Source organism: Saccostrea cucullata, unplaced genomic scaffold (assembly GCF_032062105.1).
Source record: "Saccostrea cucullata isolate Sc308-1 unplaced genomic scaffold, CSIRO_AGI_Scuc_v1 ctg9551, whole genome shotgun sequence".
NCBI lineage: Eukaryota > Metazoa > Mollusca > Bivalvia > Ostreida > Ostreidae > Saccostrea > Saccostrea cuccullata.
This window is the reverse complement of record NW_026933906.1, coordinates 32,501-59,005: the sequence shown is the minus strand read 5'-3', so window position 1 is coordinate 59,005 and position 26,505 is coordinate 32,501. Positions and strand designations below refer to the sequence as shown.

Here is a 26,505-nt window from a genome sequence, read left to right as displayed (position 1 = left end):
GTTGAGTGTGAGTATAATGAAATATAAGTAAGTATGAGTGTAACATAATGAAATCTTTTTTTCCCTTCAGATGAGCCGAATAACTCTGGAGGAAAAGAGAATTGTTTACAAATATGGTATAGAAATGATACGTACCTTTGGAATGACATCTCTTGTGACAGGAACATCAGAGGCGGATACATTTGTCAGAGTGAGTGACGGTATTTTATACAATGTTTACAAATAAGAAATTATTATAATAACACAAACATATACTGTGAAATCACTTATTTTCATGGGGTTTTAATTTTCATTGTTTTCGAGGTATGAAGAGACCCACGAATTCATGCCAACCACAAAATATAAATTTTCATATGCACAACTATTAAAAGTTCTTCATCCACGAAATCAAATCCCCATGAACCAACATTTTATCCTCAAACCACGAAAATTTGTGATTTTACAGTATGAGATCCATGACTTACGGTTAAAATAATTGCTTGCTTTATGTTCAAAACTTCATTCAATCACACATTAAGTGCATTTCATTACTATTGATTCATACGTGGACAGTAGAATTCCACCCTTGCATATTTCATTATAAATATTGCGAGTGTAATTAGGAAGTTTTTTTTACAAGTAATTTATCACAACGCAAGAATTTATCATTAATAGATTAAAAGAGTCGAGTTAAATTTTTTATGAATGTCACATACGGATACAAGATTGCTTTGATTGAATTCGCATCAGAATAAAACAATTTTAACAAAACACCCAAAACACCATTGGTATAATTAGATTTTGATAAGTGGAAATGGTACTTAGTTTTGTACCGTGTATGAAATATCGAACAGCATTCAAGATCATCATTGCGAGTGTAATGAAAAAAAAAAAAAAAAAACAGGTATTTTTTTTACTGAGAGTGTCGACTTACGTATGTCGCAAAATTTTAAAGAGCTTGATTTGATAAAATATATAATGAATATAATGCATATAAATTATGAACTTAATCAAATAACATAAGAAATAATCTTTGTTAACAGAGAAATCAGACATTACAGAGAGCATTTTATCAGGAATGAGTGAACAACCAACATTTCTCTAACAACACCCAAAGACACAACTATAAAACGGATAGGTATTTTACATGTAAAGTGGAAATGGTACTTACTAGAATTAATTGTACAGTGAAACGTATGAAGATAACTAACAGTATTAAAGCTCAAAAGTCCATCGCTCCGTGAAAAAAAAAAAAAAAAAAAAAAAAAAAAAAAAAAAAAAAAAAAAAAAAAACAAACAAACAAACAAAAAAACACAAACAAACAAAAAAAAAAAACCAAAAACAGGGACCTCTTAAACATGAGAGCCCCGTGTCAGCGGCAGGTTGCCATGTAAAACAGAAAATAAAAGAGCTCAGTTATATGTGATTTTACATTTGAGATCCATGACTTACGGTTGAAAAAATTGCTTGCTTATATTTCAAAACTCTTTTAATCACACATTAAGTGAATTTTATTACTAGATTCATCAATGTGAACAGTAAAATTTCACTCTTGCATTTTTCATTTTCCTTTTCGGTAGTCTTAACCAGTTTAACAATAAATTTATCCCAACGCAAGGATTTATCATTGATAGATTAAAAGAATCGAGTTAAAATTTTATGAATGTCACATACGGATACAAGATTTCTTTGATTGAATTCACATCAGAATAAAACTAATTTTAAACAAAACAAAAAGAAAGCATTGGTATAATTAAGTTTTGATAAGTGAGAGAGGAGTTTTCTGTCTAAAATCCTTTTACTAAAGATTAGCATTGCGTGTGTAATGAGGTATTTATTTTACTGCAAGTGTCGACTTTGGTAGTCGCCAATCATCTGTATAGCTTGATTTGATAAAATTATAATGAATATAATGCATATAAATTATGAACTTAATCAAATAACATAAGAAATAATCTTTGTTAACAGAGAAATCAGACATTACAGAGAGCATTTTATCAGGAATGAGTGAACAACCAACAATAATAACAACACCCAAAGACACAACTATAAAACGGATAGGTAATGATTACATGTAAAGTGGAAATGGTACTTACTAGAATTAATTGTACAGTGAAACGTATGAAGATAACTAACAGTATTAAAGCTCAAAAGTCCATCCGGAGCAAAAAAAAAAAAAAAAAAAAAACTAACAAAAAAAAAAACAAACAAACAAACAAAAAAACACAAACAAACAAAAAAAAAAAAACCAAAAACAGGGACCTCTTAAACATGAGAGCGGAATCAGGTGCCATGTAAAACAGAAAATAAAAGAGCTCAGTTATATGTGATTTTACAGTATGAGATCCATGACTTACGGTTGAAATAATTGCTTGCTTTAAGTTCAAAACTCTTTTAATCACACATTAAGTGAATTTTATTACAAGACTCACCAATGTGAACAGTAAAATTTCACTCTTGCATTTTTCATTTTCCTTTCGGTAGTCTTAACCAGTTTAACAATAAATTTATCCCAACGCAAGGATTTATCATTGATAGATTAAAAGAGTCGAGTTAAAATTTTATGAATGTCACATACGGATACAAGATTTCTTTGATTGAATTCACATCAGAATAAAACTAATTTTAAACAAAACAAAAAGAAAGCATTGGTATAATTAAGTTTTGATAAGTGAGAGAGGAGTTTTCTGTCTAAAATCCTTTTACTAAAGATTAGCATTGCGTGTGTAATGAGGTATTTATTTTACTGCAAGTGTCGACTTTCATAGTCGCCAATACTCGGTATAGGTTGATTTGATAAAATTATAATGAATTTAATGCATTTTAATTATGAACTTGATTAAATAACATAAGAAATAATCTTTGTTAACAGAGAAATCAGACATAACAGAGAGCATTTTATCAGGAATGAGTGAACAACCAACAATAATAACAACACCCAAAGACACAACTATAAAATGGATAGGTAATGATTACATGTAAAGTGAAATTGATACTTACTAGAATTTATTGTACAGTGAAACGTATGAAGATAACTAACAGTATTAAAGCTCAAAAGTCCATCCGGAGCAAAGAAGACAGGGACCTCTTTAACATGAGAGGGGGATCAGGTGCCATATAAAACGAAATTTTAAAGAGCTCAGTTTTCAAATATTCAAATACAAAAACACGGGACAAAGAGTATAGATACAACACAATCCATCTTCTGGTATGAAAGTACTGTTACAATGTTTTATGTTCGCAAAGAAAATGTACATAACTCATAACGTGAACATGTATTTTAAATGATGTTTTCCCGTCAAGGTACAACAGCGTCGTATTTTGATGACTTAGAATACAAAGAACAACATAGAGATTGCGTGCCAAATACTGAGAAGATTGGTAAAATGGTATCTTTCTATATGCATTATATTAAGAAATGCAGCTTGCTTTACAAATGTAGGTTTACACAAAAAAAATGTTAAAACGTTGTATAACTAATAATATCATTGCCTCGGTATCGTAAAAAAAATTAAACCGATTTGATTTAAATCTTAGAATGTTTCTAGTAAATAACTAGAATAAAAGTCTTTATATCTTTAAAAAAAATTAAACCAGGTTGATTCAGTTCTTAGAGGAAATCAGTCAAAGAAAGAAATAGAAGAGACGATTGAGAGGGCACTACATAAATTACAAGATATTTCCATCAATAAAGAACCAACTTCTGAGGATTTTGAGAGCTCAATAAATTTGTTAGATGAAATTGTGAATGTCTGTAGAGGATTGAGTGTTTCAATCCCAAGGATGGTATTTTCATTTCTCATTTTGCTAATTAAAAATCCATTATCTAATCCCTCCTTTATTTTGTAATTTCCTATGTTTTTACATATTGCTATTTAGATGATTGTGACAATTGACAACCTCCTTGCTGACAACCATACTGTTGCCTGCCAGAACAAGTCCACAAAACAGGTTTTTATCATTTTTAAAGTCAGATTAATGTGAAAATTTCCTAAACATCACAAGCAATTTTTTTAATTCATGATCATTATCATATCTCTTCAACAGGCAACTGCAAGATTCGATAAGATATTTAGATTGGTAGACAAGGTCGGCTTACATATCTTAGAGACCATCAAGGAGAACGAAATCAATCAATTTAACATGACCAAAAATTTAGGTAATGTGCATGAAAGCCCCTAATTAGTGTTATTTTTATAATGCTTACGATTTGTTTTCTTTTCTCATCGGTATAACGCTTCATTTGAGATCTTCAAAAATAAAAATTATTTCTATTTGTATAAGTTTTTACAGTTGCAAAGATTGCAGCAAAACAAAGTGTTATTTTCCCGGAAAACAGTAGCATCTTTGGTTCATCACTAGTGCTTCCTGTGCAGACTCAACGATTTAATCGAAGTAATTTCAGATCCTCAACAAACCTATCGTCATTTAGTGGCTTCAATTTTTACTGTAAACTTTGACTAAATCAATGGGTAACATATATACTATTTCAAACTTTAGATATCGAGTACCTTGCGGTAAAATATAATACGCTTGGAAAGTTGATTAACGACAGAAATAGGTAGGAATTTCCTAAAAATTCATATATTTTCATCATACAGCATGTTTTTGCTAAAACAATACGTTTATATTAAATTCTTTTTTTTTCAGAAATAAAGATTATTCAGAATACAAAATTTCTTCTGATATCATGTCTTTAACACTCCGCGACCCTTTATTTGGAGAAAGACTAGACCCTTCATTGCATTTAAAGTTCTTAAAGCACGGGGTATGTGAAACTCCTTCCAGGCATTTTGAATAAAAAAATCTTTGATGTTCAAGTGAAAATACTATCATCATTTTCTTTTTATTTTTATTTTAGAATTCCCACAAATTGATCAGAGAATGTGTATTTTGGGATTTTGATCTCAAGTTAGTGTTGAATTGTTGACAAAAAGTAAACTGCTTATTAAAAAAATTAAAAATGTATTAATATTAATACACATATAATCGTATTTGAATATGAGTCTGGTGAATAATGTATTACAGTAACGGAAATGGTGGGTGGTCAACACTAGGGTGTAGATTACTATCTACAGATGATCTTTATCTTCACTGTGAATGCAACCATCTGACAAATTTTGCGGTACTGGTTCGACCATATTCAAGGGTAATCATTGAAATCTCTACGAAAATTTAAAGATAAAACACCGATGAAATTATTGCTTTATACTTAAATAATTTTACTAAACATATACCTCTTCGTAAATGATGTCCAACCGCAAATTTCTAATTCTTCAGCTTCAAGAGGAAGATAAGGCGTTGAGTTGGATATCTATAATTGGTTGTTCGATATCCGTGTTTCTCTCTTTGCTGACAGCCATAGTTTACATTGTTCTTTGGAAGTAAGAAATAGTCAGATCACCAACATGTACTTTTACTCAAACATCGTGCACTGCTTTTATTTCTAATTTACAACGTATGATCCAAAATAAAATCCATAGTTTTTAAATTCCCTCTCTTGTAGATCTATTTCATGTGACATCAGCAGAATGGTAAATAAGATCACGGTGCTTCTTTGTCTTAGTATCGCCCTGGCGTACACGATATTTCTAATAGGAGTGGACAAGATCCGGTATAAGGTAATGATAATAATATCAAAAATTCTTAAATATGTATATATTTTGTAAGTTTTCTGTATTTCAAATCAATTTACTCTCATATATATTAAACATGCTTTAGGAAATATACATTATATGAACCACGTCATTTTTATTTTCAAATTAAAAACTTACTCAAAATAAAACATAAATAGCTGTATTTTCTTTATATGCCTTTCGGCAAATAGAATAGCTAGCGACAGACTTCGCGCAAAATTCACCGATTTGTCTTCAGATTACAGAGTACAATGAAAGTTTTAAATGTTTTGATTTCACAAACAGACCCGTCCTTCTCTATATTTAGGGTACAATGTAACAGTTTTTCTGTATGACTCTCAGAATGGTTTGGAGGGTAGTGCCCAAAAAAAATTGAGTGTTTTAATCAGTCAATAGCTATTGATTCTTAGGTAATAAGAAAATCTATTGATAAAATAAACCATGACTATAATAATGCTTTCTTTTCATGGTTGGATTGCAGCATCGTTTATAAACTGTTTCAATCGACACTCCTAGAAAGAGGAATAACAAGTCAAATCAAATTGTGATAACTCTGCTTTATATTTCAGGTCGGATGTACTGTGATTACAGCATTGTTACATTATCTGTTCCTTTTTGTTTTCTTTCTGATGCTGGCCATTGGTTTGTACTATTTCAGTAGCATTTCACTGATCAAAATGTCATTTTCAAAAGCAACAACATTTCAAAGTAAAGCCAATTTCTTCGGCAAAATCATTTGGGGAATTGTAACTGGTGAGTAAAATGTTATTTTGTCGATGGACAAAAAAAAACAAACAAACACAAATTACAATTATATCGTTATTGAAGATGTTTTAGTGTGTTAATATGGATATTTAAATAGAAGTAATCTTACTTTATTTTAGTTTTGCCAGCGTTTATAACTGCAACAACATTTGGAGTTGTATATTCCTTGAACAAGGACTACCACTCAAAGACCAGGTAAAATCTTTATAAATTTATCCGTTAAGATGTTTTAAGGTATTGAAAGCCATATTAATTGTTTCAACGCTTTCTACAGTTGCTGGTTATCACTTGAAAGTGGGGCTTTGTATGGCTTCGTTGGACCTGTAGCTTGCATCGTTCTGGTAGATGTTTTTCATTTCATATAATTTTTTTAAAGTATGATCAAGGTTGAACAATGCTTATTTTATTTTCTTTTGTAAAGAAAAGCCCCTGGTTATGGGTTTATGATAAATTTCATTTATTTTTATCGTTCCCGTGCTTTCAATTTATTTGCGAAACGATGATGTACTTCTTCATTTGAACAAAGTATATGGCGCAAACTTGATAAGGCTTGTTGATAATGTAAATAGCTTTATTTTTAAAATTTTTCACTAATTTCAGATCAATATTGTCATTGTTATTATCCTCTCAGTGACTCTTTGCTCCATTGGATTCACACCACAAGATAAGAGGAGGAACAAGATATTGTAAGTCAGTTTGGATTTTAATTAAAGGAATGATATCCCCTCTGACGTTTGTAGAGGCCCACATTTGCTCCGCTTTTAATTTATATAGTTTTATTGAATTTTTATCATGATTACTGTATGTTTGATGCATATTTCATGCATGTGGTGACTTATGCGTACTCAAACAGGGTTAAAATAGAAACAAAAGAATAATATTTGATGACTTATTTATAAGTAAAGCTGTCGCGCCAGTAAATAATTTAAATGAAAACACGGATTTATAAAGAATGGTTTTCCATGTTTCGTGAACTAGTTTTACTGAATATTAAAAGTTGAAAAAGGGCCTATCTTATAAATAATTCAAATGTATTATTTCAGAGCCGGAATAAAGTCCATCTGTACACTGTTACCTGTTCTGGGTGTCACGTGGTTGTTTGGCCTCTTGTCCATTAATGAGGATGTGGTCGTTTTTCAGTATATATTTGCTCTGTTGAATTCCTTTCAGGTAATTATTTTTAGAATTGAAATATAAATTTTATGGAAAATGTTCAATGTTTTGTAGTTGTATTGGGAATTTATAACAGAAGCAAATATCTAGCAAATATATCAACAACATATAGAGAAATGTTACCATATTTCTTCTCTGACAGGATGGTTAATTAATATTTTTAACATTGTAAAAATATGAAACTTTTATTTGATAAATAAGTGTCCTTTACTATTGAACATGTAGTTCATAGCAAGGACTAAACCATCAAATAATTAGATAATCTTTTGTAATATAATTTTTATTCTTATATCTTTAAAGGGGCTTTTCATTTTCATCTCCAAATGTCTTTTAAGTAAAAAGGTAAGGGCAGTAAACAACAGAGAAATGGTAATATTTTTTATCGTTTTTTTTCAATTCTTGTTAGCAAATACAATTTGCTGGATAAACAAAAAGAAAATTATATGCTTCAGATCAAAAAGTCGCTCGGTGAGAGAATACATAAAAAAGATTCAGAACATTGGGGAAGTAGGCTTTCTACATTTCTGAGCAGCAATCAACTGTCCATGAAAACAAAAAAGTTTTCTTCATTGTCTAAAGTGAGTATTTTGTAGATACAAGAGATAAAACAAATACATGTTTAACTTTAGATCAATTAAATCTTATACAATCATGCATATGATGTCATCGTCTATCATATTTTTGAAACGTAATGCATCAGATATTACCATTGATGTTTATTTCTATCTGATAAGGTAAACAATATAGAAAAAAACAATTGTATGTGCTTTCAGTTGGAATAGAATAAAAAAGATATAAGTAAGTTATTTCTAAAATGGGACGAAATTTTAACATTAAAGTTTATTGATATTAAAGATCCAGTCTGAAGAAGAAGATTCTTTTAAAGGAGTAATCGAAGGGGATTGCATTATGGTATCTTCTTAAATACATGAATTATCTTTTTAATAACAACTTGGCTACTTCTATTAACCTACTAAAAAATGGAAATTTGTAATTTTAATAAATTTTTTCACTGTCTTTTGAATAAAGAAGTTAATAATATAAAAGGAAAATTCAAATGTATACTGTGAAAATAAATTTGATATTTCAGGGTATTTCTTTCAAGAGTAGAGACGGCGACAATATAGCTCTAAAACAATTATAGACAATTGATTACAACATGAAAAATTCCACTAATAAGAAAAAGAAAGAAAGATCCATTGAAGAATATTTTATCACCAAAGCAGCATATTATAGACTTCATACATTGTCTAAACATAACTATTGCTGTCTTGAGCATAGTGGAAACTCATTTGTTTCATTATCTGGGCTCTGGGATCAACTCTCATTCAAACTTACGATTTTTATCAAAGAAAGTTACACGGGTTCTACGTCCTTGGCAAAAGAAGTACAATTAATGCATGGGACGTTTTAAAATGGTCTAATGAGCATAGGTTCCATGTCGAGTTTGTCACTACTTAATGGCTTTGACTACCAAGTATGTCCAAATTGGTAAGCCCCTGACGTTCAAATTCTCACAATAATGTAAAACAACCAACAAACAATCAGTCAATTATTATTGATGATTAGCAGTTTTAATGTTTAAAATTTCAACACTCTTAATTCTTTAAAGATACGCTAATTTTATTTGTACATATCTTTTTAGAAAGGTAATTTCAAATCAATTAGTTGGCTACAATTAAAATAATCTGCTTTTGTTGTTTTTAACTTGAATTTTATCTGCATGATTATAGTCATATAAAATTTCTTTGGAAAGTGTTTTAACAGACCACGGTCCAAGAACAACAGTTTACCTTCAGGTACAAAAACATATATTGCTTTGACTCTAGTCTTTTGAATACAGTTTGTTATCTCCATATCTTTCTTTAACTATTTTGTCATATCTTCTCTTAAGAAAGAACATTAAAAATTTTACTACATTAAGTATTTGTTTCAATAAAATGAAATGTATGTAGATAACGAACAATATTCAAGCTCAAAAATCAATTAAACAATAAAAAAAATAGCAGGGCCGAATATTTCACGTTCTATTTTATTTAAATTTACATGGTGGTAACTTACGAGGGATGTTCAATAAATTATGTCATTGGTGCTCGGAAAGAAACAACGCTTTTCTATGATTAAGTCTTAATGAATAAACTAAAATATTATCTTTTTATTAAAACACATGTCCGCAACATTTTTATTCAATTTCTAATTGTTTTTAGAACACATTTTCAGTATGACCCTTCGTATACTGGAATATGGCAGATCTTATGATTTCCTGTACTTGTTTTTTTTTCTTTCTGAAAGGTGTATTTTCGAGTTTGGGAAATAAAACAAGTAAAAGGTTGAAAATGCTGGCCAATATTGTTGGTATGACAAAATATTAACTTTCTTTTTATCCCAAGAACTCCTATACTCTCCATGGATTCTGGGGTTGTAGCATTAAGAAAAAAATGTAAATTTCCTGTTATTCCTCTCATAAACATTTCACTTTTTCAAACATTTTGTTTTCTAGACTCTTCCAGAAATTGAAATTACTCTCCCAATAAGAATTTGAACAACAAGACCACTAATATTTAAGAAAATAGCATATAAAATTGTTTTTGTGCTCTTACAATTCATTGCACTTTTCAGATCTTTGGGTTTTTTCTTTTTGTCAAGTGTATCTCATTCTAAATTTGTTTTGAGAGTTTCAAGCAAAATGGATTAAAATTTCATTATCTGTTTGAATTTCAGACAAACATGGATAAGTACATTTTTTTGTTTTTTAAAATAATTGTTTAGATATTCCTACACGGTGTCTTTTTCAATTATTTTTCAAAAATATTGGGTGACATTGAGTCTTAAACTTTATACTACCAAATCTTTTTTAAAACAGTGTGAACCACCCCCAAAATGATGTCTATCAAATTTTCTATGTGTTTTAAAGTTAATCAACAATATCAGTGAAAATTTGTAGAATTTCCGCAAATATACATGGGTTATTGTATGTCCTAGTCGCCAAGGACGATAACCATTATTGATGCCCATTATATCAGATTTGTTCATTGAAATCTACCTGCTCATGTGTGTATAAAACAGACATAGGTTGCTGTAAATTTCACATATTTCAGTAAATATATCTCCGGGATTCTTATCAAGTTTTACAGCAGCTTTAATGAAGCGTTTAATTTTACTCTAGTTTACTAGTTTTTGACTTTTCATTTTAAATGCAGTGTCTTGAATTGCCCTTGTTTTCCATCTTCTCACAATGGAACTTTGTGATGAAAAGTAGTCACATAAACTGTTATTAACTCATTAAAGATTCAATAACTAGAGGAAGTCAAGTATGATAGCATATAATTTCTATGTTGTATGCCATTGAGCTGATGACATTATTTATCGAACGTCTCTCGTAAATTGTTTGTAGAATTAGATGAAAATCTCTTATCAGCAAAAAATGCTAAATAACCAAATATATATTTATAAATTATTTAGAAGCTACCAAGTCCTTCCAAGCTTTATAGCTATGTATGCATATTCATGCTTACGAAATATCTGTAATTATTTTATCTCAAATTTTTGAACCCATTGATGGCGAGCTTTAAGTATATTATGCATAAATCAAAATAGATAAATCACGAACGTTTAATTCAGAAAACTTTTTTATACTGTTTCATATTTGTCTTACCTTTACCCTTTTACATACCTTTACGAAATCTATGCAGTTCTGCATCTTTAAATGAGACAGAGGTAGATTAGAACATTATAAGTTAAAATTAGCTAGAAGACTATATAATTAGGACTATATTCTCAATTTTAATTAGCTAGTCTGCATTGGCACTTACCGTTTTTGATGGATCTATGTATGTACACGCATAACCATTAATTTTATAGTGTGCTAAAATTCATTAGCAGCTCGGTACAATGAAAAAGTAATTGCCTTGAAATGTATCTTATACAGATGTATATATATGTATGTATAGTTTTACTTTTTCATATACATATTCGTCTTATTTATTTGACAAAAAGTGTAATCAGTGCATGGTATACGTTTTAAACCTAGTATATTTTGAATCATAATACCTGTATCTTTGAAAAAAAAAATTACCAATACTGTACTCAACTTTATATTTTAATATTATTTATTTTTTTTTATATATTTTTCAATAAAGTTAATTGACAATCAAAGTTTTCATTTTTCATATCATTGACAGCTGATTTTTCTATAAAAATTGAACTCGTAAATTTACTAACCTGGTCATTGGACATTTGCAGAATTATTTTGTTTAAACACTTTCTGATTCAGCACACAAGCACTCTAAAATTGACATTAAAAGATGCTTGAGTTTCTGATTGACAATATCTAGATTTTAGAGACCAGGTCCTCCAACAATCTATTGGAATTTCCAATGGTACCAATTGCGCTCCGTTATTAGCAGACTTTTTTTGTATCCATATGAAGCAGAATTTGTGCAAAATCTTATACATGAAAAGTGGAAAACACTTTATTTGGCCTTCACCTCGATATTTAGATATATCAACGACGTACTGTCAATGAATAGTGGTCATTTTCATTCTCATGTCAATATCGTGGTGAGCTTGAAATAAAAGACACAACAGAGTCTGACACATCTGTTTTATATTATGATATTTTACTTGAAAAAGACGAAATGGTAATTTATCAACCAAGCTGTATGATAATCGTGATGGCTTTAACTTTTCTATCGTCAACTTCCCTTCCTTATTCAGCTATATACCTTTGTCACCTGTATACATAGTTTACATATCTCACTTGATAAAATACGCAAGAGCATGCTCAATGTATGTAGAAGTTCTACAACGAGGTAAATTATTGACAAACAAATTAATGAAACAAGAATATCAGCAGTCTCGTTTAAAGTCATCATTTTGTATGTTCTATGGTCGATACACTGATTTTGTCAGTAAATACAATTTATCATTGAGTCAAATGCTGACTGAAGTTTTTTCATACTAATTATTAGTCCATTTTTTATACACTGAATTGACGATGGATTTTTCTGTAATATCCCAGTCATGACAAGGAGCACACGACGTGTGTGACCGGATGATAGGGAATGCTCACTCCTCCATGGCACTTGGTCTCTGATGTTTCGGAGGTCCTTGTTTGTTCTGTCTCTATTTTGTACTGTTTTATGGACTTTTGATCTGGGATACTGTTCGTTATCTCTAAATGTTTTATCGAATAAGTTTAAAACAAGCTTCATTTCTTTTACATAACAAGTGTGTGCAATAAGGGAGCACAATTTGTGGCTATTGAAATTTCCAAGGCTCAACCATGAATGAAAGATAGTTTTTGTACTCTTTCTTGCAATAAATTTCTATACAGGGAATAGTGAGAAGATTTTAATAATTCTGCTTTTGTTCTTTCAATAATACTTTGTATAAAAAACCTCTCCCGATGACTCTACTTACTATCAGGAAGTGTAAAGAGTAAAAAGACTATTATAAACAAATGAGTACATATCTTAGATGGTCGGCTGGATTAAGTGTCGTAGACTCGTTTTATCAAGGCTAGTTTAAAAAAAGAAAGCACAAATGGTACTTGAGTTAGTTATTGTCATGTGCCCCATAAGTAAAATCATAGAACCTAAAGTTAGTAACATGATTATAAGAAGGCATTTAAAAAAAAAAATTTCAATCATAAAAGGCCATATAAATGTGTACTTAAGAATGAACCTAACATTTTGATATTTTATCTGAAAATCTTACAAAAAATGTTGTGAAATGATAAAGATTGAGCATTTTCAAACCTATTATCAAGCATATAATTTGTAACACTTAAGAATAAACACTTAATAAAAACACGGAAGTAAAAACGCCCAAGTTATGGTATAAACTTAGTTATTGTTAATCTATTTTTGTTCAGACGTTAATAGATAGCAACATTAAGTTCCTATTGAAAGAGCTGTTCAACACGTACGATAATACGAAAACACACGATGATTTTAAATTTTATCTTGATAGGTACGTATTAGACGTTTGATCTTTTATTCTCTCTCTCTCTCTTTCTTTTTTTCTCTTTCTCTCTATAATTTTTACATTTTATTTACAGGAATGATATTTTCCGTTCCCGAAATATTCTGCCTACTCAAGCCTTGTGTGGGAAATGGGAAAACATACCAATTTGAAGGGTTGAAAAAATACAGCTGGCTTACAGCAGCTGAGTATTGTGAAGAAGCCGGTGGAACTTTAGCCTATGGATGGTCATTTTTTTCAAGCGTATTGTATCTTCGGTGAGTAGAATTGTAATATTTATAATAGTTTAAAATGAATTCAACAATATAATATTGTAATATATATAGGGTTTGTTTGTACTATATATAAACGAGAAGATATTAAACGTAAAGTTATCTTTCACTGTAGATAATCTTAGAAAAAGCGTTGGTTCGTATTCCATCGGGGGTAAGAAACATCCCTCTAGAAACTGGACGTGGATGGATGATACTCCAATTACTCTACCAACATACTGGGCTCAAGGTTTCTTTTAATACTGATTTAAATTTGAATTTTTTGTTAGAAATAGTTATAATGGAACATTCTATATTTTAGCGGATAGTATGGTTAGTTTTTAATCGGTCTTCGAATGACTTAGTTTAAAAAAAAGAATCCTTCTGGTCTAATTATGTTTGACATTTTCCAGTCCTATATGCTAAGACATCGCCCGCTTTCAAGTTTTATTGTTTCAATGGCCTGATGATTACAGCTAATTATCTCTGTAGTAAGAAAGAATAAATGCTCGAAGAAAAATGCTAGCTGGACAGAGAATCAAACCCGTGACCCCTGCATTACAAGTGTTCTAACCACTGAGCTATCCAGGCCGATATCCATGGTCCGTAAAGCCCGAACTTCTACATTCCTCCCTCCTTAAGCTTTCTTCGACCTCGAAGACACAATTTCTAGGGTCCTGCCAGTAATTACTAATTTACCATACACTGTAACCTTAACAAGGCACCCACTATGCCCCCCCACCAAATGTAGTAGGAGAGGCGAAATGTAGGAAGAAAACAGTTAATTGTTGGCTGGACTGGGAAGCGAACCTGGGACCCCTGCTCTAATCTCTTAGCTATCCAAGCCAATATCTAAGGTCCGTAAAGCCCGAACTTCTTCATTCTCAATATTCTATTCACTGAATTTATGAAAATGCCCAGGTTCGATTCTCGTTTGCTGCGTCGCGTCAAACCTAAGATATTAGCAAAGGGAATAACGGTTCCTTGTCAATGACCGATTCAAGACGTTAAGTTTGCCGGTCTTGCAGATGAAACCTTAAAAACCGGTCCCCTTGTCACAGTAGGCGTTGGCATGATAATGATCATTCACTGCTCAATTGTATTGAGTTCCTAAAAAAAAGGTTAAAATCTTTGTCCTTTACCGGTATATAGTGACGTCTCCATGTGACCGAATGTTCTCGAATTGGAATTAATACAAAATGCAATTAATCAATTTTATAATGAATTAATTGATACATAATACTCTATTAATTTCTCATAGAACATCTTGAGCATTATTATCCCTCATGTTTATGTTCTTCATCCTACAACTGCTGGACATATGATATAAATATAGTTAATAATAAGGAACCTAAATCGTTTAAGAATGTCCAAAACTTTAAAAGGTCTGAAATTATAATAACTCTTGTACTTTAAAATGTTTGTTATGCAGGTGATGGGTCCATTATAGAAAGGGGCATCTTGACACGTTGTCATACCAAATTAAAGTATCAAATAGATGTTTGTGAATTAAGCTATTAAGGGGCAAGAAATTCAACATCTATCATTGTGTCTTCCAAATTTTAGACCGTTAACGGTAGGTCAGTCGGTAGAGCTCCTTGATCGGGAGGTCGTGAGTTCGAATCTCGGCGGTGGCTGACCTAAGTCGATAAAAAAAAATAGGAAGTTTCTGTTGCTTCTCCATGCACTTGACACTTTGAAGTGAACGTTGCGGGTCCTTCGGATGAGATCTTAAAAACCGAGGCCCCGTGTCAGCAGAAGGCGTTGGCACGATAAAGATCCCTCACTGCTCAGTGCTCAATGGCCCTGAGTGCCGAGTAAAGGTCACAATTTGAAGCCCTCCACCGGCATACGGTGACCTTTCCGTATGAGTAAAAAATTCTCATGAGGGACGTTAAACAATATACAACCAACCGATCAATTCTAATTTTGCAATTGAACAAATAATACTTAGATAAAAAGATGCCAAAGCAGGTAACACAACTCTCTCTCTTTTAAGGACAATGAATCGAACACAAGACCTTCCAATCACAGAGCGAGCGCTCTACTACCCTGACTGTTCGATATTTCGTCATAATGAAACAGAATCAATTCGCCGAAACGAAAAGATAAAATGAAATTCAATTTGTTTAAACATATTTGATTATTCTTGATATCGAATTTAAATTTTTTTTAACATATTTAAATACTGAATTGGTTTTTTGGTTGTTTATATTGTAAACACAATTTTTTTTAAATACTAAACATTAGCTCCATGGTTAACGAAATCATTTTTTTTCTGAAGTCGAGCCTAATAACGCAGGAGGAAACGAAAATTGCTTACAGTTCAAGTTGTATGGTGACAACTTCCATTGGAACGATGTCTCATGTAACGAAATTGCTGGCTTCATCTGTCAGTGTAAGTAATTTTAAGTTGTTTATACACATTTAAATAATTTTATAGCTTTAATCAAGAGGTATGTATGCAACAGTTTCCGAAGTTTGATATAAATGATCGAGCAAAACATAACTTTAAATCTATTTGGAACGAAAAATTTACATCTTAGAATAACAATATATCAAATTATTATTCTTGATTGACAACTTCGTGATGAAACAAAAGAGATGATACACAGTGTATTAATGAGAGATTTCTTAATTTCATGTGTTTATAACAATTTTATGGAACTATTTTGCAATTAGTAGTATTAAAATTAAAAAGAATACACCTGCCAAAATAAAACAATCTTTCTATTTATGTTTAATTGATCAGTTTTGTTTGAATGAAATTCATTTTGTACTTTCAGTCAATTCATTGATCTTAGAATCAACCCCACCAGATTTACATGTACCTGAACAAACAACACTTTTCGAAGAACCCATTGTTAATTTCCATGGTAAAGTTAAATATCTAAGAACAAAAAGTTTTCCTTCTAGCTAAACAAAGTGCTTGCTTACAGGGGCACGAATATATCTTTTCTGCTTATTGCATAAAGTTTGTTTAGAATAAGTGGGATTTTAAAAAAAACATTTAACAGAGACATCTTCAATCACGGAGTCCTTGTCATCAGTAATAAATGACCAATCAACAACATCAACAACACGTGACCAATCAACAACATCTACAATAGGTGATCAATCAACAACATCCACAACAGGTGACCAAACAACAACATCCACAACACGTGACCAATCAACAACATCTACAATAGGTGACCAATCAACAACATCCACAACAGGTGACCAATCAACAACATCCACAACACGTGACCAATCAACAACATCCACAATAGGTGACCAATCAACAACATCCACAACACGTGACAAATCGACAACATCTACAATAGGTGACCAATCAACAACATCCACAACAGGTGACCAATCAATGATATCTAAAACAGGTAACCAATCATAAACATCCATACAAGAGAATCAGTCAATGTAATTGCAGCCATTACATTTTGTTGTACTGTACAATGTTTTTTTTTTCTTATCAGGGATATACATTAAGGTTGATATTTGCATGATTCATAAATTCTTTTGATACAGAAATTCAATTGTTGCAAACTAACTGATAAAATTCTATTTATGATAAATTTGTTGTTTGAGTTTGTGATTAAATTCTCACCCAGAGATTCCGAAAACCAAATTTTTCTATCAGTCATTCGGACTGATGACTTAATGTGTTCTATCAGTCCGAAACATATTCTATCAGTTAAATTTTCAAAATATACAGTGATTTCTCATGTCATATGTAATTCAAAGAAAATGGCATTGAATATGTAAAAAAAATTGTGGCTCACAAACACTGATTGTGATACCAGGAATATAAAATGCAACTATAATTAATTCAAACATGGCACCAGGTCACACAGGCTTGTGGCAGCACACTAGCCCCAAGTAAATATTGTGAAAAAGAAACAACTAATTACAAAAAAGTTAATTCTTGAAAAAGAAAACTTCTCAAGGTTTGTTCTTTTTTAAAATATGAAGTTTAATTCTCACTTGTAAATTTGAATCATATATAAATAGCAGTAGAAATTCAAAATAAAAGTAAATTTTAAAAAATAGTCTTTACGTTTTCTCAGTGGGCATTGCACCTCATGACCTATATACTGCATGTGTTGACCAATAACAGAGGAATGGAGGAAATTCGGATTATGAAAAAACGATCGTTTTTGGAAGTAAATAAGTCATGTAGAACTGCAAAATGGATAAGATAATGGATATTTACGAATAATAGGAGCTTGCTGCTTTGAAATTTTTCATTTACGAAGATATTGCAATAGATTACAGTACAATAAATTAATCAGGACAAGCCCTCACCACAATCGGTCACACGGACCGATACTGTAGCGAATTTCATCGGACATTTCGATTTTCTATCGGTTTTGCCGGTAGGACCGATAGTTTTCGGAAACTCTGCTCACCAAAGCAAGCCATGGGTCGTTTCAATTATAACTGGACGGAAACTGCAAGTTTTCTGTTCGTTTTATTATCATGGTTAAAAAAATTACCAATATTGATAAACAGTATCAATAGGGAAGTTCAAACGCTTTTACATAATGGGCGACGTTGTTTCACCACTACTGCTGCGTTATCATCAGAAAACATAATTCCAATTGACTATGCAACATTTTGCGATAAGTAGATCTTTTTTTAATTTAATCTCTGCTACAATGCATGTTGCGCATATGCCTCTCCTTGAATTTATCTATAAATTTTGTTCATCTAAATTTTAAGATGTTAAAGTTGTTTAAGTAATGATGTATTTAAATCTATGCATTTTTAATAACGTACAGCAACGCCATTCTTTGAGGACTGGAATCACCAGGAACAACATGCTAATTATGTGACTAAGAACAATATCAGAGAAACGGTATGCATAAATATAAACAATGTATTTATAAAAGTTAACAGGAACACTATTTTTCAAGATTATGATTTTTAAAAATATTTTTTAACAAGGTTGAAACAGTTCCGAGCGAAGACTTACCGCAAACAGAGAAAGATATGCGGATTGACAATGTACTAAGCAGATTGCAAGACATTTCAATCACCAACGTGCTAACTTCAGAAGATTTAGACAATTTCCTAGATATTGTAGATAAAATTTTGGATGATTGCACGAAGTTTAATATTACACTTCCAAAGACGGTAAGTTTAATTTATATGTGGATATTTTATTTCATCAATCATTTGCCATGTTCATTCCTCAATACTGATATAATGTCATTTAGGATATTGTGACAACAATTGACAACCTACTAGCCGAGAATCACACAGCTGCATGGAAAAACATTTCTGCTGAAAAGGTATTATAAGTTCGTGATTTATTTAAAGCAAGAAAATGTTTTTTTTTTTTTTTTTATAAAACTTTGTTTTCTTTTATATTAAGCTTCATTTTTCTTATTTTCCTCACACAAAACAGTAGACGAGTAAGTAAAATCTTCAGAATTGTTGACAAATTCGGCTTACTTGTCTTAGAGACCATCAACGAAAACGAAAGCATCACTTTTTACGCAACCAAGAATATATGTAATAAACATCAATTAAATTACAAAATTCATTTTTATACTTATATTTAAGCTTCTTTCAGAGAGATTAACATAAAAATATTTAATTTTTTTTAGTATTTAAGGCTGCGAAACGTCTGGGAAATGATACTATAATTTTCTCGACAAACAACAACACCTTAGGTTCATCACTGGTGCTTCCAGCACAGGCGTATGGATCTCTTCAAAGTAAATTTACTTTGGTTTTATCACTTGTTCATTCTTAAGCTGTGTTCAAATTCATTTGTTCATTCAAGTTTATCGTGTGTGTTTATTTTAGCACAGACTTATCTCCTCAAAATGAATTTAATTTAGTTATATTATTTGTTTCAATGTTAAGCTATATTCAAATTCAAAGGGTTTTACATTTACTTCCAATTAATAGGTTTACCTAATCTTGCGGTGAATTACAAAACGCTAGGAAACTTAATTACCAACATCAAGAGGTAAGAAGTTTTATAAAAGTTGACATTAAACTTGACTTGTAGATAAGACGAAGCACTCTAATGAATTTCTCTTTTTTTTCAAACATGAAAATTCAGGATACAGAATTTCCTCTGATATGTTGACAATAACAGTTAATGACATTTTGCTCGACAAATCACTAGCTCCTCCACTGCATTTGAAATTCTCAAAACAGGAAGTGGGTTAAAATTTAAATGAAATTGAGAATCTTTATAGCTATATTTGCATTCCCTCTTTGCATTTTCCCTATATCGTTGTTTTGTTTTTTTTTACCCAGGATTTAAATTCCATCAACGAATATTTATTTAGGGATTTTCACGTAAAGTAGGTACCGAATTGTTTATAATAGTACCTTTGAAAGAATTAAAATACCTTCATTTTAATACATTTCTATTTATATTTCAATGAAGTTTTGTGAAATACGTTATACAGGGTAATTGATCTAAATGTGAGAGTACTGGTGAGTATTGGATGTAAAATACAATCTGAAAATATCCTTGCGTTATATGTGAATGCAACCACTTGACAAATTTTGCAGTACTGGTGCGACTATATTCAAGGGTAAGAAGCATTTACAACGTATGATCCATAATAAAACCCATAGTTTCTTAATTCCCTCTCTTGCAGATCTATCACATGTAAAGTCAGCAGAATGGTCAATGAGATCATCGCTCTTTTGTGCCTCGGTATTTCCCTGGCGTTCACGATATTTCTAATACGAGTGGACAAGATTCAGCATAAGGTAAGGTCAAATATGATTGATTTATTAAATACGTGTATTTTTAATTATGGTTTTATTTCAAATTAACTAACTCTCCTAACTAACTAGCTAACTAAAATGCTTCATGTAATATACATTACCAGAGTTTCCGAAAACTATCGGTCCTACCGGCAAAACCGATAGAAAATCGAAATGTCCAATGAAATTCGTTACAGTACCGGTCCGTGTGACCGATTGTGGTGAGGGCTTGTCCTGATTAATTTATTGTACTGTAATCTATTGCAATATCTTCGTAAATGAAAAATTTCAAAGCAGCAAGCTCCTATTATTCGTAAATATCCATTATCTTATCCATTTTGCAGTTCTACATGACTTATTTACTTCCAAAAACGATCGTTTTTTCATAATCCGAATTTCCTCCATTCCTCTGTTATTGGTCAACACATGCAGTATATAGGTCATGAGGTGCAATGCCCACTGAGAAAACGTAAAGACTATTTTTTAAAATTTACTTTTATTTTGAATTTCTACTGCTATTTATATATGATTCAAATTTACAAGTGAGAATTAAACTTCATATTTTAAAAAAGAATTCTAGAAACCTTGAGAAGTTTTCTTTTTCAAGAATTAACTTTTTTGTAATTAGTTGTTTCTTTTTCACAATATTTACTTGGGGCTAGTGTGCTGCCACAAGCCTGTGTGACCTGGTGCCATGTTTGAATTAATTATAGTTGCATTTTATATTCCTGGTATCACAATCAGTGTTTGTGAGCCACAATTTTTTTTACATATTCAATGCCATTTTCTTTGAATTACATATGACATGAGAAATCACTGTATATTTTGAAAATTTATTCGGACTGATAGAATATGTTTCGGACTGATAGAACACATTAAGTCATCAGTCCGAATGACTGATAGAAAAATTTGGTTTTCGGAATCTCTGCATTACATGAAACAAATGGAGATAACGAATAGTTAGAAAGAAGGTTGACATTCTATTTTGGGCAAATAGGATTGGCAGCGACAGGCTTCATGCAAAATTCACTCAAATATCTTTAGATAACAGAAAACAATAAAATGTTTTAAATGTTATGATTTAACAATGTGCTGAAACAAGCCATCTTTCGTTATATTTTGGGTTCAATATAGCGGTATTTCTATACGTCTCACAAACGAGTTTAGAGGATCAGTCAAAACCTATTTTTTCTTAGACAATAAGGAAAGTTTTTAGTCAGTTAACCATGATTATAATAACGCTTTCATTATTGGAAACGTGGTTTATAAACTGTTTTAATTTACTTTAACAGAACTGGGAATAACAAGTCAAAGCAAATTGTGACGACTCTGCTTTATGTTTCAGGTTGGATGTACCGTGATTACAGCATTGTTACATTATCTGTGCCTTTTTATTTTCTTTCTGATGCTGGCCATTGGTTTGTACTATTTCAGTAGCATTTCACTGATCAAAATATCATTTTCAAAAGCAACAACGTTTCAAAGTAAAGCTAATTTCTTCGGAAAAATCATCTGGGGAATTGTAACTGGTGAGTAAAACTTATTTTGTCGATGGGAAAAAAAACAAATTTAAATGACAATTATATCGTTATTGAAGACCTTTTAATATGTTAATATTGATATTTAGATAGAAATAATCTTACTTTATTTTAGTTTTGCCAGCGTTTATAACTGCAACAACATTTGGAGTTGTATATTCCTTGAACAAGGACTACCATTCATAGACCAGGTAAAATCTTTATCATTTTTATCCTTTAATATATTTTTTAACATATTCAAATCCATACTAATTGTTTCAATGCTTTCTACAGTTGCTGGTTATAACTTGAAACTGGGGCTTTGTATGGCTTCATTGGACCTGTAGCTTGCATCGTTCTGGTAGATATTTTTCATTTCATATAATTTATTTAATCTCATTTATTTTAATGTATGATCAAGGTTGAACAATGCTTACAGGGTTCTCCGTGAGCTGTTTTACTGTGTTGCTCCCGACACAGTAAAATTTTCTCTGACTCAGTAACGGTTCAAATTTTATGCGTGCAACACAGTTAAAATTTTGCCGACACAGTTAGATCTGTGAAAATCAGAAAACCCAAACACATAAATTCTCTCTAACTGAAACTTTAAACTACGAAAGCTCAGAAGGCTCATTCGAGATTCAAGTTTCGAAATACGAGATTCAAAATTCGAGATTCGAAATTCGAGTTTCGAGATTCAAGATCCAGATTTACCAATCAAAAGGCTCATTCGAGATTCGAGGTTCGAAATACGAGATTCGGAATTCGAGTTTCGAGATTCAAAATCCAGATTAACCAATCAAATGCGGGTTCAACATTTGATTATTCCCCTTTATTTTGTTTTATCTATCAATAAATCGTTTGATATATTTAAAACAAATGAGTCATTTGATTAAATTACAATACAAGAAAGAGTGTTATATATATTAGAAGGAAAGTTAAATAATCATTGGATTTTTGATCAGCAAGATATACTTTAATTTATATTATGACTTCTTAAATATTGAATAGAATACATGTATCAGGAATATATATATTTTTGCATTGTCTACTTTATATAAAGGTTGTTGACATAATAATACAGTTATAAATAGTGTCTAAAGATTAACAAAATCCCAACCCCTGCCCGCAACACCTGTCAATTTTTCCCGACACTGAAAATGTTACTTTAAAAACTTGAAAGGCAATGTAGCATTGTTAAATAAAAATCGCGCTCGTTTTCCTAATAGAGGGAATACATACAAATAAAGTTTACAATTACTTATCTTCATCTAAGGCTTTGATCTCTTGAATTAATTAACAATTATATATACAATACAGATTGCAAATATGAATTAGAATAAATGCAGCATTCATTTTATCTGATATCAAACAGTAGATTAGTCTAATCTAGCTGCAGTACTATAGCGTTATGGTTTTATATTTTAGTCTCTGACCATAGCCTTATGGTCAAAGACTAAAATATACCCAGTTTTTATTTATCAAGGCTACATTGCCTTTCAAGTTTTTAAAGTAACATTTTCAGTGTCGGGAAATATTGGCAGATGTTGCGTGTAGCGGTGTGGATTGTGTTAATCTTTAGTCACTATTTATATCTTTATCATTATGTCAACAACCCTTTATATAAAGTAGACAATGCAAAAATATATATATTCCTGATATATGTATTCTATTTAATATTTAAGAAGTCATAATATAAATTGAAGTATATCTTGCTGATCAAAAATCCAATGATTATTTAACTTTCCTTCTAATATATATAACACTCTTTCTTGCATTGTAATTTAATCAAATGACTCATTTGTTATAAATATATTAAACGATTTATTGATAGAAAAAAAAATAATAATGGGAAGTAATCAAATGTTGAACCCGCATTTGATTGGTTAATCTGGATTTTGAATCTCGAAACTCGAATTTCGAATCTCGTATTTCGAACCTCGAATCTCGAATGAGCCTTTTGATTGGTTAATCTGGATCTTGAATCTCGAAACTCGAATTTCGAATCTCGAATTTTGAATCTCGTATTTCGAAACTTGAATCTCGAATGAGCCTTCTGGGCTTTCGTATTAAACAAACAATTTTACCGTCTTTCAATTCTAACGGGTAGAGCAATTAACTAGGGCTTCACCTCGCATATTACACCAATTATCTCCCAGACCCTCGCTGGAGTTTTTGCATGAAGGAACAAAGAAAATTTGTTTTCACACTTCTAGTAACGGTTAATTGGTAAATGTAGTTGCATTAAAAATACATCATATTTAATTTTTAAAAAAATATTTAAATGTTTTCTATAGAGCCACGGCTTTAGAACTATGTTGTACAAACATCATATCGAAATCATTTACGATTGATGTAAAAAAGTTTTAAATTAATTTTCAAGGAACTCTAATAATAATTGAAGTTTCTTTTTTTATAATTTGGCAATTCGATCAAGAAAACTGACAACATCACGGCAAATTGACTTTCAAAATTGGTAAGTAGTTCGACTGTATCGACCAGAATTTCCTCTGCTTTTCAAAACATGTGTTTTTACTTCTATCAATATGTGCGACCATACCATTAGTTTAACAAATTAGCGATTTTTAAAAAATAAGTGTGTGCATGTATTCTTTTGTATTTATAATGAATAAGTGATTCAGTCGATAATTGGATCGCGAAAATAATGCGAAATTTAACTGCTTTGAGTAAACTCTGCAATACAGTAACATTTCAAACGATGGAGAACCCTGCGGCTTTTTTTATTATAGCAAAGCCCATGGTAATACGTTTAGGATCAATTTTATTTATTTATATATTTCCTGTGCATTAAATTTATTTGCGAAGCGATACTGTACTTCTTCATTTGAACAAAGTGAATGGCGCGAACTTGGCAAGGCTTGTTGATAGTGTAACTAGCTTCATTTTTGAAATTTTTACTAATTTCAGATCAATATTGTCATTGTTATTATCCTTTAGGTAACTTTTTGCTCGATTGGATACTCACCACAAGATAAGAGGAGGAACAGGAAATTGTAAGTCAGTTTGGATTTTAATTCAAAAAATGATACCACCTCTGACGTTTGTAGAGGGTCAGGTTTGCTCCGCTACTGATTTATATTGTTTTAGTGAATTTTTATCATGAATACTGTATGTTTAATGCATATTTCATGCATGTGGTGACTGATGCGTACTCAAACAGGGTTAAAATAGAAACAAAAGAATAATATTTGATGACTTATTTATAAGTAAAGCTGTCGCGCCAGTAAATGTTTTATATGAAAAGATGGATTAATAAAGAATGGTTTGCCATGTTTCGTGGACTAGTTTACTGAATATTAAAAGTTGAAAAAGGGCCTATCTTTTAAATAATTCATTTGTTTTTATTCAGAGCCGGAATAAAGTCCATCTGTACCCTGTTGCCTGTTCTCGGTGTCACGTGGTTGTTTGGCCTCTTGTCAATTAATGAGGATGTGGTCGTTTTTCAGTAAATATTTTGTCTGTTGAATTCCTTTCAGGTATTTATTTTTAGAATTGAAATATAAATTTTATAGAAAATGTTAAATGTTTTGTAGCTGGATTGGGAATTTATTACAGAAGCAAATATCTTGCAAATAAATCGACAACATATGGAGAAATGTTACCATATTTCTTCTCTGACAAGATGTTTAATTAATATTTTTTAACATTGTAAGAATATGCCAATTTTATTTGATAAATAAGTGTCCTTTACTATTGAACATGTAGTTCATAGCACGGACTTAACCATCAAATAATTAGATAATCTTTTGCAATATAATTTGTACGCTTATATCTTTTAAGGGGCTTTGCATTTTCATCTCCAAATGTCTTTTAAGTACAAAAGGTAAGGACAGTAAATAACAGAGAACTGGTGATATTTTTATCATATTTTTTAATCAATTCTTGTCAGCAAATATAATTTGCTGGATAAACAAAAAGAAAATTCTATGCTTCAGATCAAAAAGTCGCTTGTTGAGAGAATACATAAAAAAGATTCAGAAAATTGGAGAAGTAGGCTTTCTACATTTATGAACAGCAATCAACTGTCCATGAAAACAAACAAAAGTTTTCTTTGTTGTCTAAAGTGAGTTATTTTCTAGATACAAAAGATAAAACAAATACATATGTAACTTTAGATCAATTTAATCTTATATAATCATGCATATGATGTCATCGTCTATCATATTTTTGAAACGTAATGCATTGGATGATACCATTGATGTTTATTTCTATCTGATAAGGTAAACAATACAGAAAAATTAATTGTATGTGCTAGTTGGAATAGAATCAAGAAGATATAAGTAAGTTATTTCTAAAATGGGGCGAAATTTTAACATTAAAGCTTATTGATATTAAAGATCCAATCTGAAGAAGAAGGTTCTCTGAAAGGAGTAATCGAAGGGAATTGCATTAAGGTATCTTCTTAAATACATGATTTATCTTTTAATAACATCTTGGTT

General features: G+C 30.9%; 2 protein-coding genes and 1 long non-coding RNA gene across 4 annotated transcripts in view; all 3 read left to right on the top strand.

Moving 5' to 3' along the window:
* Positions 1 to 58: 58 nt before the first annotated feature.
* On the top strand, positions 59 to 9,554 carry LOC134239576 (adhesion G protein-coupled receptor L3-like). The gene is made up of 23 exons (XM_062721744.1): positions 59 to 190; positions 1,949 to 2,041; positions 2,853 to 2,945; positions 3,284 to 3,369; positions 3,578 to 3,766; positions 3,860 to 3,931; positions 4,028 to 4,139; positions 4,265 to 4,375; positions 4,481 to 4,541; positions 4,631 to 4,748; positions 4,842 to 4,891; positions 5,009 to 5,129; positions 5,261 to 5,364; positions 5,487 to 5,601; positions 6,186 to 6,369; positions 6,501 to 6,576; positions 6,656 to 6,722; positions 6,982 to 7,067; positions 7,425 to 7,551; positions 7,855 to 7,896; positions 8,007 to 8,132; positions 8,410 to 8,466; positions 8,645 to 9,554. The coding sequence occupies exons 2-23, from the start codon at positions 1,984 to 1,986 to the stop codon at positions 8,696 to 8,698; spliced, it is 2,109 nt and encodes a 702-aa protein (XP_062577728.1). The 5' UTR covers positions 59 to 190; positions 1,949 to 1,983; the 3' UTR covers positions 8,699 to 9,554.
* Positions 9,555 to 13,931: 4,377 nt separating this feature from the next.
* The window catches only part of LOC134239575 (adhesion G protein-coupled receptor L2-like), a 41,155-nt gene continuing 28,581 nt past the window's right edge, over positions 13,932 to 26,505 (top strand). The window contains exons 1-4 of one of the 2 annotated variants that reach the window (XM_062721741.1): positions 13,932 to 14,040; positions 16,075 to 16,188; positions 16,577 to 16,666; positions 16,808 to 17,143. In XM_062721741.1, coding sequence (XP_062577725.1) covers positions 13,998 to 14,040; positions 16,075 to 16,188; positions 16,577 to 16,666; positions 16,808 to 17,143 — 583 coding nt within the window. In that variant the 5' untranslated portion in view covers positions 13,932 to 13,997. The remainder of the gene's footprint in view (positions 14,041 to 16,074; positions 16,189 to 16,576; positions 16,667 to 16,807; positions 17,144 to 26,505) is intronic. The other variant, XM_062721743.1, reaches the window with a different exon arrangement.
* LOC134239578 (uncharacterized) lies at positions 22,333 to 25,887 on the top strand. Its single transcript, XR_009986249.1, has 4 exons — positions 22,333 to 22,406; positions 24,974 to 25,059; positions 25,416 to 25,542; positions 25,847 to 25,887. It is a non-coding gene; the product is annotated as an uncharacterized LOC134239578 (long non-coding RNA).

Excerpts from the sequence above, each read along its gene's own strand:
- LOC134239576 (XM_062721744.1), top strand. The coding sequence starts at position 1,984 with ATGAGTGAACAACCAACAATAATAACAACACCCAAAGACACAACTATA. Across the intron at positions 3,370-3,577 it reads CTGAGAAGATTGGTAAAATG|GTTGATTCAGTTCTTAGAGG; the intron begins GTATCTTTCTAT and ends AAATTAAACCAG. Across the intron at positions 7,552-7,854 it reads CTCTGTTGAATTCCTTTCAG|GGGCTTTTCATTTTCATCTC; the intron begins GTAATTATTTTT and ends ATATCTTTAAAG.